This window comes from Neodiprion virginianus, chromosome 4 (assembly GCF_021901495.1).
Source record: "Neodiprion virginianus isolate iyNeoVirg1 chromosome 4, iyNeoVirg1.1, whole genome shotgun sequence".
NCBI classification, from domain to species: domain Eukaryota; kingdom Metazoa; phylum Arthropoda; class Insecta; order Hymenoptera; family Diprionidae; genus Neodiprion; species Neodiprion virginianus.
The window spans coordinates 22,819,329-22,841,374 of record NC_060880.1 but is presented as its reverse complement, the minus strand read 5'-3'; the positions used below and the strand labels follow the sequence as shown (position 1 = coordinate 22,841,374).

Genomic DNA, 22,046 nt, shown 5'->3' with positions numbered 1-22,046 from the left:
AGATTGGCGTTATCAACCTAAGACTCGTTTCATCATCGAACTATGCCACTCAATTAATTAATTGGGGTCCCCGGTATGAAATGGACCTTAACCGACATCAAAGCTTTCGGTCTTAACTCACCCCACCAAGAACCATGCTTCTACGAAAGTGTCCTGCCAATTAATAAGGGATCCATACCTACCCGTGTTTGCCTCGAACCCAACGTCTTATCCTAATAATAAGTCAATAATAATGTCACATTTCTGCTCGTGTATATACATGTACATATATACATGTATATCCCACACCATACGCTTCTTCTCTTTCGTATTTACAGGCATACGCGTTTCCTGTACCTTCGCATTTTCCCTTGGGACGATCCCGTCCTACTCTGCGGGGGCAGGAACGCCAGGATTACGGGACGCGTGTCGGTCGCTGCTGAGTCGGCGAAAAGGATTTACATACCCCTTGGACTCGATAAACTTGGGGGAAAATAATTGAAAAACAACTTGCACTTGAGGATTGATCTGTTATCGATACATCGGCGTGCTTTCTGAATATTTGGATTCACCGTAGTAATGCTCGCAAGCATCTTCTTTGAAAATGAATTCGATAAAGCCCAAACGATCATCGATGTCCCCGATTGTTACCGTCAGTCTATCGATCGTGTATTGCTTCGGAAAACGATTCGCGTGACTGAAACTGTGACCGGATTTTCCTCGCATTCGTCAAAACGACGCGGTTGAAGGAAAATTCGTCGCCGGGTTCTTCGCAGCGACGATTAAGAAGCAAAAGGAAAGAATGCAGAGCGTTGCGAAAGTTAGCGGAAGACAGGAGGTGGTGTACTATATCTCATGGCACAAAGGTTGGGCAGTTGTTATTTAGAGGGAGTGGCTTTTTCAGGAGTCGAGCTGCTGCTACGTTTCGAGATAGCATAGAGAGGCGCATGTATTCGTAAGCTTGAAGGGTGGTTTATGTATTATGGGTAAGATATCCGATGATTTAGCTCCCAGACCTCGGGGAGTCGAGTCTTATCTCGCGGCGGCGCGGTAACCGAGGTGTAATCTTTTATTAATTCTGTGACTTACGAAATTTATCGTGGCTTTTGTTTACCGGGAATACCGTCTTAAATCTCCTAAACTACCCAACGTCTTTGCATTATCTGACCAGACGCCTCCGCGATCTGCCTACTGCCGCTGCCACCTCAACCACCGTCACTACTCTCGATCCTACTCCTCCGCAAAGACCTTCTCAACCACGACAAGTTCATTCGACAACGAAGACGGCCAGCTCGGGTAATTCGTCTGTGATTTATACTCGCCTCGACCTTTTGTGATTTTTAATCAGTTACTTTTTAACAGTTCTTTCTCCATCTCGTGACTTTCGATTCAGACCGTTGGTCCCATGCTGCATTCTCGTTAACGATGGTTTTCACGGGCCGCAGGCATACTCTTCGCATCGTTTCTATTCGTCGGAAAACCCCCGGTTTCCATTGACCTCAGAATTTCAAGCAAGATAAACGAATTTGTGGAAAAAATCGCTGGCCGATCGGAGGTTTGAACTCGCCGTTCTCCTGAGTTCCTGAGGGACGCTGCAGGTATAACGTTATAGGTGTATGCACGGGTCTGGATTTTCCACGTACGCGAGGCGACCGGCGCGAATTCTATAACGACCAAGAATGGCTCTATATTATTATTAGAGTCCCTTAAGTCTAAGAGCCTTAAATCTGCGATAAGTTATGGGCACCTCCCCCGAACTCCATGCCTTATACCATTTCCCTATAATATCTTAGTCTACGCGGAGGCGCCTCTCCGGCCTTTATCTCGCATACATTACTACACGCCCCCGCGCGAGACGAGGGGGGTAAGATGAGAGGGGGGGAGGAGGGGGTGTAAGAAGGGGGGCCAGGGGGTAATTGAAAATAACTGGCACCCCTAAACCAAACCCCTAACCAAGATAAACCACCCCAGGATCATCTCGCGTGCCGGTGTCTGCTTATTTTTCGTCCCGCGTATACAAAAACATTTTTCCTTCAATTTTTTCTCCCTCTCAAGTTGCAGGGCGACGTTGACGCTAATCTTAAACGTGGTGTATAATATACGCCATGCTCTGATTTTGGCTGATTGTCTTAATTAATGTAAAGACAAACGAAAAGTTTTCCCCACACTCTCTCTTTCTCTCTCTAATCTTATAAGTAAGCAGACTTTAAGAACGTATAGATATAATATAAGAACTTCTGCAGATACCCAGATGACGGAATATACTATATGTTTGTTCAGGATTTAATTTTTCTTGTATATATTGTATTTTAAACGATCGTACAAAACTAAATTGTAAATATATATTTTATGTTTGTTTTTCGATAACGTTGAATATTGTGAAACTAGTAACAGGTTCTTCGATACATATAATTAGTGTTGCCGAAAGGTTAAAAATTACCTGCTAAATAGACGCAATGTATTTTTTTCGTTTTACACTCACTTAAATATTCTGAAATCTTCTAACAATAAGTTTAAATACAAGATTTAATGTAAGATTTGCAAATTTTTACGCTATTCTTTACAGTTATCGAAAAGCCTCAAGGTTTTGACGTTTTATTGAAACCTAACACAAAATATTGGCTGAGATGCAATCTTTCAAATCAGCACTGACCTAGTATCGAGTTGGAATCGTATTTTAAGCATCGCGTCAATCGACCGCTTTGTAATCACTTGCGTTACTTCTTCAGGCACTCGGTTTCATCAAATTATGAAAATATCGGAATTTATTCGGGATTCACGAAATAATTAGAGAAAACGAAATTGCCTTTTTTTAAATGTATTTTAATTGATCGCTAGTACTCGAAATCATCCGCATCGCGTGTCACGGTACACCGTAATTTTATTTTAAAAAACGTGTGCAGCATGTCGGTCGCATATCCTGAACGTCTTTTGGAAATGTATGCGAGTGCGTAACTATATCGCATGGTTTGAGACGGTACAGCGAAGCTGTCGAGGGGTCCGGAAGTTCGATCTAACCACCCATAAATCTGGCCGGATATCCCAGAGGACCGCTTTATTATAGATTTCTACGTTACCGGCGACGCGCAGCTCCTACAGGGTTAAGGAAATGAAGAGTTGAACCGCACTGACAAAGCGGTAAATTTACAAATTTCGAATAAATTTTGACGAAGAATATCGTTAGAGTGTACAAAGATTTTATAAATTTCTATGTACGTATTAGGGTGTTTCAGAAAAAAATAATTTACGACTTTCCACCATGCCAACCTCTGAAAAGTTTGTTTAGGTTAAAAGAAAGGTTTTGGCTTAGTTAATTTTTCACTTTTATACATTTTTTTAAATTTATGAACAATCGTGAATAACTTCTTTTTTTTTTATTATTCTATAGGTGCGTCAATCGTAATATCGAATTTACATCGCTAAAAACACCGACACTTGTAATATTAAGTCTCCAGTTGATGTTTGAAAAATGTATCTGACGATCTTTTCATTATTATTTCGATTTGATAAAATAGTTTAAATTTAATATAAACTTTCAATTTAGGGAAATTAGATTTCCGGTTGATATATTATTGTGTGACGGATAGTGATGTCTAGGTTGAATATGAATGTTAGGAAAGAAATAATAATTGAAGTGTTACAACGTGTTGCTTCACAAATTCAAAAAAGTGTGAAAAAAAGTGAAAAATCAAATGAGTTCGATCTTCCACATAGCGTAGAACGCCGATCTTTTCACAGAACCATTTTTTTGACCCAATCAAACTTTTCAGAGGTGTCAGGGTGGAAAATCGCAAATTATTTTTTTCCGAAACACCCTAATTTACAATTATAAAATCAATTTTACGTGCATGTAGTGAAATTTTGCCTCCAACTTCTTTCGAGAACTAAACTACGGGAATTCGTCAAATTTTTGCGAAGCAGTTCACGAGTTAAAAATCGTCGAGTGGAAACTGCGCTGGGTGCCACGAAGGAGACATGTATAGGTGTATAAACAGGCTCCTCCGCCTCTTACCGTCAAACAAATCGGCGGCTCTGAAGCGGAACGCGGGCACCATCCTCTCGATTACTCGATTACTCGGCTACTCGATTAGTCTCGGTAGGTACTCGTTTGCAGGGACACGTCGACCACAATTTAACGTCGTTATAACGAACCTTCGTCGAGGAGCATTGATGCGGCGTTCTCGTTTACGCGCCAGCTCGAATATATAGGTACGTTGCTAATGTTCGTTATACCTTCCACAGTCCACTTCCGGTTTTAAGTCAGGACAGAAATTTTCGCCCAACACTCTACAGGCTCAGAAATTGTTATGCCGCGGTGGACGGAGAAGCGATTCTAGCCCGCGTTGCGTTGCCATTTTTTTATTTTCCTATTTCTTTGTTTTTTTCTTTTTTTCTTTTTTCTCCACGCTACCGCTTTCCCCTAATTTAGCGAGATAATTATCGCGTCATTGCGCTGCAGAATTATTGTTTACTGCTGAACACTCAACTGTGCAACGAAATTATTAAATTGAGTCCAAACAGTCTGTCGAAGTCACAGTTGAAAGTGCTCTCTTCAATCTTGTAAAAGACACAAAATTGATCATAACTGTTTGATCATTTGTGCAGTTCATCGATGCAGATCTTCGTAAGAGCGAATGTAGTTTAAAGTCGAGAAAATCACCGGTATTGTATTTTTCAATAAAATTAGGTACACCCTTGACTCAATCAAGAGTTGTAAAAAATTTGCTGAAGCGTGGAACACTGTAAACGGAATTTGTGCTTTTCCCTCACGATCGCCAGCGGAGAGAAATCTGAAAGTTGCACCACTGCAGACTAAGTGTTCTGTTTCTTTTTTTTTTTATTTTTTTCTTGCGGAGGCAGGGTGGCCCAGATCGAAATCTTTCGACAATAATAGAGAAAGGAGAACTCGCGAAGGTGCCGGAGTGAATCTGTTAAGGCGCGAATGACGTCCGCGCGTCGCCGACAGACGTAAAGATTACATTCGGAGAAGTTGCAGCGAGGAGAGAACCGCGGCCGCTTATCAAGGCAATAAAAAGCATCGACTAGGATTGGCGTTTCGCCTCTTGGAAATACGCCATCCTCAGGCTCCTTATACGCTCTTTAGGATCGTAGGTACAGCTGTACAAGATAGGACTGAAATATACACTCATCCGTTAGGCATTACGAGGTAATGCCTCGATACAACCTGTAAACGGGTCGCGTCTTGGTCGTCCGCAGAGTCAAATCGTGAAATATTGCCCTGATACGACTTAAATGCGAATGTAACATTCGCTTGCACAGTTCCCCTTGCTCGCCGCGATCAGCCCAAAAAGTTCAGGGAAAAAGAGGATAACTCTTGTAGCTAAAAAATGTGCATCAATTTTCTTGCGACGGCAGAAGTTTCTAGTCGCGATTATTCTACCAGTCCTTGTAACTATGTACATTCATTTTTTGACGTAACTCAAAAATTACTGTTCCAGGTACAAGATGAAAATCAGTTTTGTAACTGTAACCAGAAAATCTAGTCACGTCTTAATACTCTATTTTATTACGATCACTGGTAATATATATATTTTTTTATACAATTGTGCACTAAAAAGCTTTATCAAATTTTGAGCCAAACATTGATTTTATTTTGAATTGTTTGTTTTTTTTTTTTTTTTTTAACCGATCAATTCCACAGTTAAATTGTTCCGATACGTTTTATTTGTGATATTTTTTCCACGTTCGTATAAAACCTGCAATCAATTTCACTGGTATTTGAAAGTTTTATTTCTCAAGCCCAGATTTCGCGAATATTCGTATCTTATACTCGCTCCGTCTGTGTAGCGTGCCGATAAAGGGCATAAGTTCGTAAACAAAGAAGCCGAATTTCTTTGGAATTCATCACCACCCCCGGAGGTGAAATTGTACGAAGATCAAGCTCGAACGAATAAACTGAATGCGCGGTGCGAGTATTATTTGATTTATTTGTTATTTTTTTTTCTCTGTGGCTGAATTCTGCCACTGTAACACCTGAAGCTGGAATGCGAGGAGACTTAGCGTAGAATTTGAATGCGGATTTGTCCCGTCTGAGAGCGGGAGAGCCGGGCGACGATTAGACAATGCGCGCGATGCTGAGACGCGGGCGTCGCGGCGGAGGCAGCCACGGGGGATGACGAGGGAGGTCGAGGGACCCACCAGATGTGCGAAACCTGATCTTGTTAAGGGAGCACTGAACCACAAACAACCGACATCCATTCAAATTTCAACGAGATATCTCCGCGCGATTGCTTAGCCTTGTTTCTCACCGTTACAATATCGATCCCCCGATCTATGATATAGCCCCAGGATAACTCCAATAACTCTCGTCGTGATCTATCGTTCAGGATAAAACCTGGCCTCAAAGGTTTGTTCGATTGAAATTAGCATTCTTTAAGTAGAATCTTCAGTGGGATTCCGTGACTGTGATTCAATAGTCACGTCGTATCATCCACGGTAGAAAGTAGTCAATTTGACTATGCGGAATGGTCAAATGAACCATCTTTACACTTAAAATTTCTACTGTATTCGAATCGTCATATACCCGATATTCCTTCCCTTAATGTCGGATGTCGTGAAAGCTCTGAATTTTTATAACGAAATTTTCTAACTCGAGTGTGGAAGATATTTCACGAATCAGAACGTTAAAATTCTTGAAGACATTTTGTACAATTAGGAAAATTGAGTTCCGATTTTGTAAGAGCTGAAAATGACAGAGAACGTTACTGTGTTTTTTTATCTTCAATTGCAACTTCGATTCCATGCGTTGTTCGTAACACGCGACAAGTAATGGGAGGAGAGAGAGGGAAGAGAAAGGGAGAAATTCGCTTATTCAACGCGAGCCAAAATACGAGCTAAGCGAAGCGGCGTACATCCGTAGCCATGATTTATAAACATGCCAGACCAATTACGAGTGCACGTTTGAAAAGATGTCACTCGGTTAAGGGGAGCGAAAATGACAAAAGCTCCGCGGAGCAGCTCCGTAGAGATAAGCCACCCTTTAAATGATACTTTTTAATGCAGGGGTTGGGAATCGAAGAAAAAAACCCACGGCGCCGAGAGAAAGAGAGAGAGAGAGAGAAAAAGGGAAGAAAGGAGGAAAAGAACTGTGGAGTGTCGAAGGGATCGGGGCGCAGGATTTTGCTATCAAGCATTAATATCTGCCAAGCAAAAGTATTCTCTGTGTGCTGTATAACTTCACTTGTATTCACTCGTTCTTGAACATACGGTAGATAAATACACGAGCATTTTAGCCATAAAAAAGAACGGGGCTCTTTGGCACAGAATTCAAAAATTATCGATCATTGTATCAACAAACTAATTAAAACCTGTATACCTTTTGTCGGGACTATCTAATAGTGTTTTAATATCCTCTCGAACATTCAAGATATTTTTTTTTTTTTGTTGTGGCGTTGAACCAATTTTGTTGATTAAAAAAGAAAACAATCCAAAAAAACTGTATGCATACGACAAAGTGTCCAAAATAGTTTACGTGTGCGTTAAAATTTCTATGCGTGTAAATTTTTGTATCAGAATCAGGCTCTCAATTTTTGTTTTAATTTTTTATTTGTTATGCATTTTATCAAGCAGATAATTATTTTATCCTCGATGTATGTTAAGTACTCGACGGAAATTTGTAGATTTCAAAGAAATGTAAGTATCATGAAATTGTTGAGATCGAAGATTGGAAAAGAAGGTCTGAGCGTTAAATTAACGACAAATTTTGTTTATTTCAAATTAGATTTTTGTTATTTTTGACGGACTATCAAAGTATTAAATTACTATAGAAAATCTTTTAACACGTTGATAATCACTCTTTTATATTATATCTTATTACAGAAACTACTCGATGTACTAATTTTTTTCTTCTTCTACAGTTTAATTGTTTCCCTGCGTTAACTGTTTCTTGATTTTTCGTAACTTTCCAGAGCCTTGGTGACCGGGGTGAATCGCTAAGCCTTCTGACAAAGTTATTCCTTCAGCCTATGATTGTTCCTGAATCCCTAAAAAAAATCAAAAAGGGTTGACAATCCTGAATTTATTCAAGCCAACTCTGCGGAAATCTCTCTCAATAAGTTCGTTGTTTCATTTTTAAGTAACATGTTCGCGTTTCCTCGTTAAACGATACCAACACACCGTGTAATCTGGAGGTGGGTTAAAACTCGGGGTGCAAGGTGCACAGTTAGGTAAGATTTAATTGCTCAATTAATTGCGAGCCGCATAATCTCCGAGGCAGCAATGTACGCGGTATAATATTATCTACAGCGTCTGCGTGCTTTGAGCGCGACTCGCGAGCGCCGGAGTTTTCGCATCCATCTCGCCGAGGTTTCGCGATTGCCGCTGGATAGAGAAAACTAGGGAGACGGAGAAAGAGAGAGGGAGAGAGAGAGAAATTGCAAAAGAAAAATTTAATTTTTCATTACGGTTACCAGAAAATTCTAGTGAAATATGAACAAATATGGGACGAGTCACTGTTATAATACCATTTACAGTACTCTGATGAGTGTTATCAATAATACACATTTTCTCGGTATAGCAACATTGAAAATTTGTTTTTTTAGTGAAACAAAATTTGTTACAGTTAAATGAGACCTTGAGTGAGAACTTGACATGAATTTATTTTTACGCTAATATCAAATTATCGCAACATGGAAGAATAAATTCGTTGGATTAGCAAATGTCAGTGTTGATATAGAGACATCAATAGAAACTTTTTACTACAGTGAGATTTTAAAAATTTAACAGCCAGGTTTGCTGCATTGAGAAGCTCATTTGGCTGTGCTGTTGCAGTGAAAATTCTTACTCCGACAGCTAAACTAATTTCTGTTTCTACGTAAATGAACACTAAAATACAATGGGCCAGCAAATCGTGTTTCTTTTCGTGAATAGTTATAAAAAAATATAGTACGATCTATTTAACCGTAAAAATTGATAAACCCATTTTCATTTTCTTTATGGAGAATTATATTTTTCGATAATGATAAAAAATGAAAACGGTTAAACACTCTACGGTAACGATAACTGGAAATTTTTCTCAACGGGCTTCAGAAGCCTTACAATAATTCCTTAACGGAAAAGTTTTCCCGTGTACAAGAGAGTTCGAAAAATAAAACAGTAATCCCGCATTTATATATCGAAGGAAGAGGACTTAAATTCACACGTCAGAAATGCGAGCGAGGTGAAAATAAAGCAGCATAGCGAAGGGTGGCAAAGGGGTGCAGACGCGTCAAGAATTGCGACGTCCCGGAGAAATCTTTAAAACGAAAGAAGACAGATAACCGAAGGTAAGGTGCCCCGGGTGCCGGGGGCGGCCATCTCGGTAGCTGAACTGAATTCACCGCCCCCGCATCCAGCCGCCTCCTCCACCTTGCCGTCTGCGAAGTGGCGGTGGGAGGGTGAGGAGGGGAGGGAGAAGGGAATAGGGGGTGGAGGTCGGTGCTCGGGGGTGGCACTCGACTCGAACCTGATCAATACTTGAAACACCGCGAGGTATCGTCCCGTCATTTCCGGTGTAACGGGGGCGGGCGGAAATGAAGGCGTTAAAAATATACAGCACACGCGTATACATGCGGCGATACTCGATCCGGGGCAACCGAAACTTGTTCGTACCTACACCGAACGACTCCAGACAGACCGACGAAAAGCGGCTCGCCCTTTATAACCGCGACACTTCGCCGCAGATAGCGTCGCGGTCTTGTTGTAGTACATTATGTACGTCTATCCAGCGGGAGAGAGAGAGAGAAAGAGAAATTGCGGGAGGGCGAGGGGGAGGGCGAACGGTACTCGGTTACGTCTTTATCACGGAGCTCGATGTACGAGTTGATCGACTTTTAATTACGCCCATCTCTTTCAGCTCAGGCGCTGTGAGAAGAGGCCGCACCTTACCTCATATTGTGGGATGAAATAACCGAGTAGGTAGCGAATTACATTCGCTGCGCAGATGGAAACGCCGAAACCTTTTGCCGCTGGGAAGCATTTGGACACTCGTGTCACTGAGCGGTGCTCTTGACCCCGACGTAATCGATCAGTCAAAGACCCGTAATTGGCGGTGGACCACGGCTCGCTGACCTTCAATCTCTACGGTCGATTTGATAAAATCGTGTGATTGTCTATTCACGGCACACGTGCCGCGGTGCGTCTTCGTATTTGCCACTTCACGTCGGTCCAATTTGTGCAACCAGATTTATTTATCGCTTAATAACATGTAAAATTACATAAAGCTCGATTTTGGTTCACTGAAAGTCTGCACTGCAGTCTGGGCACATCTGGATATTGGAGAGATTTTTAAAAGTGTACCACAGAGGTTGTAAGGCTTGGCTTTTGTGACCCAAGTCTGTACTTGGTTAAATGACCTGAATATAGACATTCAAGATTATTTGTAATCGTGTAGAGTCTTTTGAGATGATTTGGAAGCATTTAAAAATTTATAAATACATTGTGTAGGAGAACGTTGACGTTGGTGGGTAAGTAATTTGCCATCTCTTCTCAGGAATATAAACTTCGGACCGCCAACCTTCGTTTGATTAGGCAAAAATTTACTCCAAGTAGAAAGAAATTCTCCATCAACGACTCTTATCAGTAAATGACTCGTTTTTTTCTCGCAAAACGGGTTTTCGCACTCTGGAACCGCTGCATCCGTTGGAGAGGCGTGACATCGCGTGTGACTGGAGAATATTGGATTTACGAGATCACGGAAGGGGTTGGTTAGTATCAACAGGTAGAGACGGTTCCCTCGCTGGGTTTCGCCCTCCCGGTTCGTGGATAAGCTGCGGGCTAAGCGCCGGCGCCAGCTAAGCCACTAGCACCAACAGAGGGTGTGACCCGAGTGCACGATTGGTCCGAATTGGGGGAGGGAAAAAAGTCAACGGCGAGAGCGAAGCTCCCTCGTTTTTCCAGGTTCCTGAAAAATTCAGAAGCAGGCACCAGCGAACCGCTATAGATGCGTTTCGCGATTAGCAACGACCATTCAACGGTTAGTATTGGTCTTTCGTAAACGAATCAGCGAATCTGTGACGCGTGACCGTTTTGAACAGTAATTGGGAGATCATTAACAATATTTATTAAAAAATGAACAAGATCAAGATCTTTCGGATGGATCTAATTAGCACTTTAGCAATACCGACGTTTTACAAATCCTACGTTTTGCGATAAAGCCACGATTGGTATATCAAGGCTGCGAATGTACTTCAAACGAGCAACTTTAAGCGATAACGCCTATTACTCACGCTCATCACATAACTTCAAATGATTTGGCGATACTTCGCATGACTCACAATTAATTCACCTTGTCTCGTTCGAACGAATTAGGCACTACATACCTTCGAGTGTGACCAAAAAGACATTTACCAAATGTGCGTGAGACTAGAAAAAGGATTAGTTGCAAGCCGATCAGCACGTCATTTAACTTCCCATTCCGTACTTTAAACATTGTCACCAGGCAGTTATTTGCGCATTGAATACACGGATTCGCCAACTTGTGAACTTGTGAAACGAAGCGAGTGACTTGAGCGGAGTGTCGTTGTGACAAAATAACGGACACTATATTGAGCAGGAGGAGGAGCTATCGGGGGTCAATTGGAATCTGCAGTCGGCTGGGAGGAGGACTAGGGGGGAATTGTGGTGAAATATCCGCGTGGGTCAGCCAAGAGAAGCTTATAGCTAGAGAGGTCGCTCAATATCGGCTTTGGGATACTTGAGATATTTATCTAACGTCTTATATTTTTCAACGAGGAGGAGGAAGACGGTGGTTATACGTTCCGCGGTACGTCTCAAACTGTCTTCGGCACTGCGTCGCTGCGACCGCGTACCTGCCGTATGTACACATCTGCACGTGTGCATACACAACCCGTGTGTTCGTAATTATACATCACAAGCTCAAGAGTGTCGGGTCATTGCCTTCCCAAATTCTCAATGGCGTATTGAACAGCCCACATAAATCTCGTAACTTGCCCTTCTCGGCGGAGCTTTAACGTCCACGTTTTCATCCCTCTCCGTAATCCATCGTTCACTAAATTGAAAGGTGCTTTCGTGGTCCGTCGGTTGGTAGGTTTGCCGGATTCTGGGGTTGTGAGTAAGAACCCCGAAACGATTGTCCAAAATCGCGAATTCGACACCATCAGCCAAATTGAAATTGCGATCAACGATACAACGATAATACATGTAAAACGTCCTGACACATATTTCAGTTTAGCTTCAACATCGGTCGGCTATCTTGGTGAGATATCTGAGCGAGCGAGCCAGCATGCGCGCCACTTATCAAGTACTGCGATAAGTCGCAGAGGCCCAGGTAACGTAACCGCTCCCTTGATAGATGAGCAGATCAGAATAAGCATCGTGGTGGTGTTGTCAGAGTTTTAGTTACCGCGGTAAATACATGATCCAGTTGAACCATTTTGGGACACGTTGAAACAACCACTCTGAGAAAATGACCCTCGCTTTTCAACGATGACGTTATCACGAAGGTGCAAGGGATTGTTAACAGACTATTACTAAATATCAAGTGTCAAAGGAGCTGGGTGCTGGTATGTGCATCATTCGTCACACTCGCCAACGGTGTAATTCAGTTTCAAAATGGTGAGGCAACAACGTTTCGCAAACGGATCGAGAAGCCCGAGTGTTGCTTGGTGTGTGTTCATATTGTGCCTCGCCTCGTTTCAACTCGAGGTTCACGCTGGCTGCCCGGAAAGGTGTTTGTGCTCCTTGGACCAGGTCCCTAGTCGCGTGGCATGCGAGAAGAGAGGCTTGCGAGAATTTCCTGATAGAATCAGCGATTTGGTGAGTGTGAATCACTTATGAATCATTCTTCCAAACAGGGATGAAGTTTTTTCAAGCTTAACGAATCCAAGGAATGATGTTTTTTTTTACCGATCTTGGAATGGCGAATTAACAGTTCTTTGCCACGTCTTAAAAGACAATTCATATCATTGAAAGCGATGTATGTATATTATCAGTCAAGCCTCTCTCAATCAGCGTCAAATCGGTAATCGATGATTACGGGTAGAACTCGATTCCTGCGGTTACTCGGACTTGGAAATGAAGAATATCATCGAGCATTCAGATATGTTTGTTTACATCCGTACAGGTACAATATTTGGATTTGTCCGGAAACATTTTGCAAGAGATACCGGATACTTTGACGCTTTTCAACAAACTACAGTATCTAAATTTGGCCAGAAATCGGTTGACCGATTTGCCGGATAAACTTTACGGGTTGGATCAGCTGCAGAAACTCGATCTATCTGGTAATGCTTTTACCTCCGTATCTGGACTGACATCGATAAGCCATCTGACGAGCCTGAAGATCTTGTTCTTCGGAGGAAATCCAATATCTAGTCTGGACGGGTTAATGAGTCAGTCGTTGCAAGTCTTGGATTGCAGTCACTGTGGTGAGTTAATAATTGCCGAGAAATTCCCGGTGCTTCAGCTCTGACTCTAAAGTCACGACGGGCACGTAGTAGAACCTGCAAGTTGTGATACCTACATGTGTAACGATTATTTTGCACCTGATTCATTCACGCGTGATAAGATTCGTTCGGCTTAAGTTTACGTATAACTGTTTAATCAGAGCAGTACCACTACTGATAAGCGATACCAACTTTCCGAACGCCATCATACCCGCCTTTTTATTATTCTTTTATGCTTATTACGCTGCCTTGCTTTGATAAAGTCACACACTAGCCATGGACAATGCTCTATTGATTGAACCTTTAGCTCTCTGCTATCTGGGTCAGCCACGCCCACGTTGGAATTTTCAATCGAAGTGCAGCCCTTTAATAGGGGCATTTCTTTTTCGCGGAAGGAATGAAACGTACTCCGGTTTTAGAATTTACTTGAACGTTGATTCATCATGGATTTGATTTGCGTCCATGATTGCGAAAGTTTTTATCCTTTAAAAAACAACGTAACTGCTCATCCGCGATTGTGAACGAAAAATGAACGCAACAGTTTGCGATATTTTACACCGTAGCCGAATTTGAAATTCTTAGCACAATACCATGCGGAAATCAAATTTCTCAAGTTTTCTCATTGTTTCAGGAATTAAAGCGTTTGCTAATACGACTGTGAGTAAACTGACGCAACTGAGAACTCTGAGTCTCATGGGAAATCCTTTGAGAATAGTGGATAAACCCGTGAGCGAATCATTGAGATGGTTGGACATGTCGGACTGTCAAATAAACTACCTGTATCCAGATTCGCTATTGTATTTGCCGAATCTGGAAGAACTGCGACTGTCGAATAACCCGATGCTCGTCTTCAGCACGCGGTACTCGCTCAAATTATAAAAAAAAAAACAAAAACAAACGTTCATTCAATTTCTAAACACTTTGTTTTTTGAACTAATCTATATACTTCAATTCAACAGATTCAACACTTTGACGCATAATAAATTGAAGAGATTAGACGCTTCAAGGTGCAATTTGGACCGACCTGGGCTTCACGGTTTCCCTCAACTAATCATCGCGAAGCTGAACCGAAACTTGATCAGATTTCTACCGGATCAGATATTTGCAAAAAACACCGAATTACGACAAATATCGCTCGCAGCAAACGTTTTCGATCAAGTTAACAAGAGCGCGTTTGCTGGTTTAGTGAAATTGGAAATTCTGGACTTGTCTTTAAATTCACTGCACAATATCCACTGGGCAGCGTTCAGAGAGAACATGAATTTGCGTCTGTTGAACCTGTCTCACAACAGTTTACTTCAGTTTCCAAACTTTACGAGTTCAACGACCTTCTTGGATCTGTCTGGCAATTTATTGGATGACTTTACGAACGACGTATTGCTCACCATGCCAAAGCTCAAGACTCTTTACCTGAGCAACAATCGAGTGGACCAAATTCCTGATAATCTTGAATCACACTCCCTCACTACTCTCTCCCTTCGGCAGAACAGGGTGATCCAATTAACTAATCAAACTTTTCATCTGCTTCCGGCTCTCGAACGTATCGATCTGTCAGGTGAGTCGGCTTTCATCAAAGGTTCAAGCAAAGCACCGCCCGGTCATGTTTCACCAACAAATTTTCATTTCCAGGGAATCTACTGACGGTTGCACCGCTACCATCGGTGTTCGAGGGTAATCCATCCTTGCAGAGGATCCTGCTGGATGAAAATCCGTGGCGATGCGATTGCGAGCTAATCTACGAGAGCTACGAATTTCTGTTAAAACTGAAAGCTAACCCGCTGGACCTCGTTTGTGAAAGTCCCGGCAACGTGTCCGGCTTCTCATGGAAAATGGCCTGCAACGAAAAAGATGTCGGTTTTGACCCGAAGGACAAAACCTGGGGCATGATACTCATCAGTCTATTGACCATGGTTATAGTATTCGGCAGTGTCGTGTCTCTGCGGCATGCGATGAAAATGAAAAGACAGGCTCACCTGGAACGCCAGGAGCTGGAGAGAGCCGAAGCCAGGGAAAGACTGAGGCTTCTGCAAAGACGGTAAGTGTTTTATCAGCCGTCGGCGCATCTTCGTCAGTAAAAAGCCAAGGTGCCTGTGCATAAGTTACGACCTTTTTCTTATTATCAGTCTAATCCGAGAACCGTGTCTCGGTTTTCTCTCCCTGGAGCTTAATTAACCCATCTCCGTTCACCACCCAACAATCGGAAAAGCATAGAAACGGATCGAGAATTTCAATACGATCTATTCCGATTTCTTTATCGAAACGGATGTTTCGTATTCTTTGAGAAGAATTAATTTGGATAGAAAGAATTGAATCGGATTGATAATTGCCATCCCTTATTCTAAATAAATAATTGAAACGAAGAAGCTATTAGAGGTGGCATTGTCGCGAATGTGACGGGATAGGAAAGAACAGATAAACTCTAATAGAAACGAATAAACAGATTAAAACGAACAGTGTCTCATTGGAATAACTCATGCTTAATTCGGAAACTTAAACAAATGGGATTCATAATTCTGCTAATCGTTCCGATTCTATTCTTTTCCGATTGTTGGGCACTCGGCCTAATACCTAAGTATTCGGTTAAATTCTTCCCTGCACGAAATTTCCCCAGAAACCGTCACGAGGAAGACCAGCTTATCGAGCAGTCGTCGGAGCCGAGAATCAACCCTCTGGAACTGATCTGTCCACCGAGCTACGAGGAAGCCGTTCACATGCCACGACTGGCACACTCGATGGACGCCTTGGACTCTATATCGATGGAAAGCGTGCCGACGCACATACTCGGCTCGGTGGATAACCTGAGGTCCAAAAAGCGTAGGTCGAGGAGACCAAGGAAGAGAGCTATCAGTGACGAGAACTTGGCAAGGAGGGAAGAGCGGCGTGAAATCAGACGGCGGCGGATCAGCCTCGAGAGGAATCGGTCCACCAATGACCTCGGGGACTCGGCCCAGTCCCCACTCGATTCCACCAACGAGCTTGCGTCCTCGAGGAGCTTGCAGCAGCGGCGCCCTCGTCCGAGGAGCAACTCGGACGATGACGCCGGATCCAGGACACGGCCACGACCTCTGACCCCCGCCGTCCGACACAAGAAGCGACGGAGCAACGCGAGGAACGGACATTCGTCCGACGACGAGGACTCGGACGTCCACGCCGGAATCCTGCCGGCAAAGATAACGACGAACGGAATCGTCATCCAGACCCTGACCAAAGAACCGAGAAGTGGTTACAGGCCGACTGATCAGGAGAGCGACTTCTAGAACGACCGATGGAAACGGTTACTCTTGGAGTTGAAAGCTCCGTCGGCAACTCGGTATTACAGAGAACCTCGGTATTCGAGGCTCTTTGATAACGCTGGAGACCATCGGGCTTGCGGGCTAAAAAAGCGGTCGCTTTCATCATCTGCGGTCTCGTGTGCTTTTCGTCGCGTGTCGTTGACGCAATCAGGTCTTTCGGAGCCCGGACGAACCTCCTCGAGTAACGAATCGGGTTGCAGTGATCCTTTCGACTGTTGTTGCGCTGTGAAAAATTTCAGGATGCGCTGATGTGGAAGTGCACTGATGATATTCAGGCGATGTGGAGTTAAGGGGTAGCGAAAGTCTGGTGTGACGATGTATTGATCCTGCACTCACTAAAATGGAGTGATTTTAGTTTGGTACCGGTTTACTGTGCCTACTGACAGCAAATTATGGTCATCGTAACACGAGGATTAAATATGATTATACTTCATTATATTGGTTAAGATTATTTTTATTTATTAAAGACTGAATAACGCGTGATGAAAAAGAATTTTCTTTTTTTCAAAACCAGTCTCGGGAGTTGAACTGCACTCGCGAGGTCAATCGTACGTCATGTTTCTCAATGCCAAGTAAACTCGAAAATACATTCCCCTTAAATATTATGGACTAGTAAATCAGGATAATGAACCAGACGTTATCGACTTCAGCGGTAAGTGGAGTCTGAATTGAGTGAAATGAACAGGTCTATATCAGCCTGTTGTTCAAGTGTTCAAAGTTCAGTGATAAGTGAAATAAGGTGAGTAACGTAAAACAAATAAAAAGTCGGAATGATGGTATAGCGTAGAAGAGGCGGGTTAAAAAAAAACTAAGGAAGATACATGGCCATGACACTAAAATGACAATGCAAATTGTATGTTATACACATATGTGCTTGTTCTGTTTCCAGTCCGGCTGAGTGAGTTGCAGCTGTTTTGCAGCATGGAATATTTTACTAGAAAAACGTGAACGTTGGATTCACTATTGCCACTTCAAAGTGACATAATTCTGGCCCTCCATACCCGATTCCGGCACGATTTTCGATACACAAATTTTCTCATGTCTTTCCTAGCTATCCGTACGTTTAGCTGAGCTATTTGGCTGGTGTAGGGATTCATCGTTTGACGGTTTGTCAATGTAATAGCTGCCAGTCACGACGGATGTGGATTTATATACCTATGGTAGAGGAAAGTAAGTAACGAGTAAAATATATTTATATATTTATATAATATTTATTATGTCGAATAGTAGCACATCTCGCCGGATGCATATAAGAACGGTGTACTTGTACGGAATAAACATTTACAATGATTTGGCTCAGAAGACGGGTTATACGAATTACGGGTATAACGATATCTACGTATTTATGCGTATACTACATATTTTTATATTTATACTTTATTATAATATTTAAAAATATATTAAAACATTGTACGTATGTACCAATGAGCTAGTTAATATGCGTGATGATGTATTTTAATTATGTTACATTATATATTTGTTTTTGAATCTTAACACGTGGTAAGGCAACTAGATATTTAAATGCTAAGTGAGCCGCGTTTCAATATTTTAGTTACGAAATAAATAACAAACCTGCAATGTCCATAAACGTTTCACCAGGTACGTTGTTATAAACTTATGACCCTGAACAATATATTTATGACAACTCACCAAATATTCGCTTATATTGTATAGGTACGACTAATTACGTTAAATCGTTTACATATTGTACAGTATAATGTAATGTATAATCTAGTGATCTAGATTCTAGGTATATTAATTAACAGTAGTCTATCACGACGTATATTCTTCAATTGAGAAATCACTGGTCGACGATAGACGGCGCTTCAATCGATCCCTAACTATACATACGTGGTAAACCGAACATCGTTCTCATAATTCACGCGCTCAGTCGAATCCTGGACCTCGACCAATATTTACGCTTGTTCTAAGAGGCTACAAATGCTTTTCACTGCAAGCGGGCATTGACATTACAGTCCATTTGTCTTAACAGGTATGTTTTCCATTTTCACATCAAAATCTTATTCTTCTATTTGCGCCACGAATTTTTCCATATTATCCTCACGGCATTCCCCATTCAAGTTTCCATTCACAATTACACGTCGAAAATATTCTTTCGTGCCGTTTATTCGTTAGGGAGGATCAAACATCTACGAAACATAGGCAAGGAAATGCAAAGAAAACTGCAATGCATATGTCAACTGGCGATAGTTATAAATATTAAAACGGGATACAAGTAGAAGCTAGGACTATACAACTTGATATACCCATGAATCGTTCACCTTGTTTCATACGGTATTCTCGCAAGTTTCAGGCTCGAGGACGTAACGTGGAAAGTAGCGGATCACGGGCGGCCGAAAACTCGATCTGTAGGAACACGACGCGTGGTAACAACGGTCTATAAATAATCGTGTTTAAGAATGATAAAAGAAGAAGCAAGAAGAAGACTGGTTGGCTTTCGAAGGTTCTCGATAGACAAGAATTCATACATTGAATATTGAAGGTCAATTACAGCCTACGGCGTTTTGACTAGGTTAACACCGGGTTTCGTCCGCGTTATCAGGATCGGCGTCTTGGGAACGCTGTCCGGATTCTCCTGAAGAGTGATCTTCACTCTCTGGGTGTTTGGGCTGAGCGGAGGGCTCTGCTTCCCGTTGTCTACGGGACTCGACGGGCTGTTCGGCGGCGTCAGCGTCCTCGGGGCGAAAGTGGACAGCGGTTTGTGGGTCTTGACCTCCTGAAGGCCATTCGTATCGTCCTGAGGCGGCATCGACTTCCTGGGCGGCTTTACCGGGTCCGAGTCGACCGGTGACGGGGCGTACTTGACGCCTTCGTCGACCGTCGGCGTGTTGGACTCTGGCCACCGCTTTACCTCCGAAGGTTCGGCGCCTCGACCCTGACCCGACCCGACCAGTGGAGCGCTCTCCGCGGTACCGTTCGAGGCGATCTTCGGTTGGTTGCCATTTTTGCCCTCGAGAAGCGACTTCTGCATGTCCTTGAGCTCGGTACCTCGCTCCGGATCACTGCTTGGCTTCTTCTTGCAAAAGCTGCTCTTGTACGCCGCGAAGCCGACCAGCGCGGCCAGCACTCCGAGCAGGGCTGCCAGCACAACGTACGATCCCATGCTCTTCTTCGTCTGAACGGTCGACGCCGAGTCGTTCCCGGTCGGCGTATCCTCGCCTTCGACCGTCTCTTGGATCTTTTCGGACTGGGTTCCGAGACCGGAAGTGGAATTGGTGGTGGATGTCGCTACTGCTTCCTGGACCTCGACCTTCTTCGTGGAAACCTCCACTTCGTCCGTGTTACCGAGGATGTCAGGAATTCCTCCTTTGGCCATTATCGTGCTCTGAGTCGTAGTGGTGACGGGCGACTTTGTGTCTGGAGAACTCTCAGTGATTACGGCGATGAATTGCTCGTCGGTAACACTGTCATCCGTGTTCTTTTCCGGATTTGAATCATCGTCATCATCTCCAGTCACTATGTTCCAGAATACGCTGGTCCAGGTGGGCTCCGTGGTCGGCTTTTCGGTCGACGTACTTGAAGTCTCTGCAAAGTCCTCGGTGTCGACTAAGATGCGCTTATCCACGGGGATCAAGCTGTCGTCGGTGCCGGATCCCTCAGATTCCGTCAGCCCAGAGCCTTCGACGATCAGTTCGTCCAATTCTTCTTCGTTAGCAACGTCAAAGTCAAAGTCGTCGTCGTCGTCGTCGAAATCGTCGAGATCGTTGAAGTGATCGCTATCGACGGTGGACTCCGATATGTTCGATGACTTGGAGCCAGCGCTCACCTGAGTCGCGTTCTCCAGCGGAATTTCCACGCCGCCGAAATCGCTACGTGCGTTCGTAATTACGATCAAGTCATCCACGACCTCCTTCGGCTCATCGGTTTCGGACGTTGGAGTGGCACTAGATGGTACATCTTCGATCGGAGGCAGTTCCGTCTGGTCTTCGTACTCTTCCGATAGCTCGTCATCACCGTCCCCAGACCCGGCTGCTTGGTCAGCCTGCATCTCTTCGTCCTGTTCTTCAAACATGCAAATCACTTCTGTGTCGAGTTCGAGGATTGATTCTCCCTTCAGGTGAGAAGGAGTTACGCAAAAGACCCGCTTTGAGATCTTTACTCCGTTGGCCAAGAGCTCATCCCGCACTCGAAGAGTCGCGCAGTTACAGACGATGGGATTACCTGAGACTTCCAAGTTCTTCAACGACTCGAGTTTCGTCAAAGCTGGCGGCAGTTGATGGATTTTATTCCTCCTCAGGTCGAGGTTCTTTAGCTTTGTCAGCCCGTTCAACGCGGACTCTTTCAGTTCGGCGATCGAATTGTCGGACATTTTGAGATCCCGCAAGCTCGCCATCCTTAGGAAGGTGTCGGCTTCGATGGACTCGACATCTCCGTCCGATAAGTCCAGGCTCTTCAGGGATGACGGCAGTCTCTTGAAGGGTATGGGCGTCAAAGTCTTCCCCTTGACAGGAGCCTTCAGCGTCGTCAGGTTGTTCACATCGATATACTTGACGTTGTCAAGCTTTTCGCACACTAACGTGTTTCCATTTTTTGGGTCACATGTCGCACCTGCATTACCCAGCAAACCGAAGCCCAGTTGTGCTGTCAGCAACAGAGCCACCCACATCTTCAATTTCGTCAACCTGCGACATGAATAAAGAAGAACGAATTATAACGTGCCGTGATAACATAAAAAAAAAAAACAAGAATGCAACATCCATAAGTATGGAAGATAGTGCTAAATTATTTGGTTCGGTTCAACCTATTTGTTTGATGAGTCTTAAGCTGGTTAAACTGGCGAGAACCGTGTAAAATGACCTTTTTTGGTCTAATTTCAATGATTAAGATCCCATTGAAAACGGTGACCACAACATCGCGAATGATTGATCTATTTTGAAATTTATACTCTTATTACCCATCGAATCGCACACTTAAGAGTCCAACAAAACTTACACAAATATCTTGTTGTACATCTCATCAGCGGGTTGACGTCATGATGAGTACCAAGTCCGTTCTGATAAAGAAACTCGTTACGGACTAAACGAGGAAAAGATGAGTAAAACGCTGCCTCAACAACAAAGAAATGATTTTCCACAATTCACGTGATTTCCAGAGTTGATTGTCCTTCATAGGTACTACATTCAAGAAAAACTTGCTTTTTATTTCAACGGAACAACAAAGCTAGACAACATATTGATAACAGTCTGTCGATAATTCTCTGAAACTCTTTTCGGAAATCAACGAAGTAATTAAATTCAATTTCATTCACGATAATCACTCTGGTAGCCTGAAGATACGCTTATATGAGTGAAGATTAAAGACAGCTGAACCAAAACAGATGAAAGACGTGTACAGTAAATTTATTTCAAAG

At 43.2% G+C, this 22,046-nt stretch overlaps 2 protein-coding genes across 3 annotated transcripts in view; one reads left to right on the top strand and one right to left on the bottom strand.

Annotated features, from left to right (window-relative positions):
- The first annotated feature begins 11,796 nt into the window (after positions 1-11,796).
- Positions 11,797-18,680, top strand: LOC124301883 (insulin-like growth factor-binding protein complex acid labile subunit). Its single transcript, XM_046757430.1, has 6 exons — positions 11,797-12,753; positions 13,061-13,364; positions 14,014-14,242; positions 14,342-14,937; positions 15,012-15,417; positions 15,994-18,680. Exons 1-6 carry the CDS (start codon positions 12,550-12,552, stop codon positions 16,637-16,639), a joined length of 2,385 nt encoding a protein of 794 aa, XP_046613386.1. The 5' UTR covers positions 11,797-12,549; the 3' UTR covers positions 16,640-18,680.
- The window catches only part of LOC124301884 (protein windpipe), a 26,241-nt gene continuing 22,061 nt past the window's right edge, over positions 17,867-22,046 (bottom strand). For both annotated transcript variants that reach the window (XM_046757432.1, XM_046757431.1), the window contains one exon: positions 17,867-21,318. In XM_046757432.1, the coding sequence (XP_046613388.1) occupies positions 19,191-21,302 (2,112 nt within the window). In that variant the 5' untranslated portion in view covers positions 21,303-21,318 and the 3' untranslated portion in view covers positions 17,867-19,190. The remainder of the gene's footprint in view (positions 21,319-22,046) is intronic.

What these genes read in the sequence shown, in the direction of transcription:
- LOC124301883 (XM_046757430.1), top strand. Translation starts at nt 12,550, where the DNA reads ATGGTGAGGCAACAACGTTTCGCAAACGGATCGAGAAGCCCGAGTGTT. An exon ending in CGAACGTATCGATCTGTCAG is followed by an intron (nt 14,938 to 15,011) that starts GTGAGTCGGCTT and finishes TTTCATTTCCAG; the next exon opens with GGAATCTACTGACGGTTGCA. An exon ending in CTGAGGCTTCTGCAAAGACG is followed by an intron (nt 15,418 to 15,993) that starts GTAAGTGTTTTA and finishes AAATTTCCCCAG; the next exon opens with AAACCGTCACGAGGAAGACC.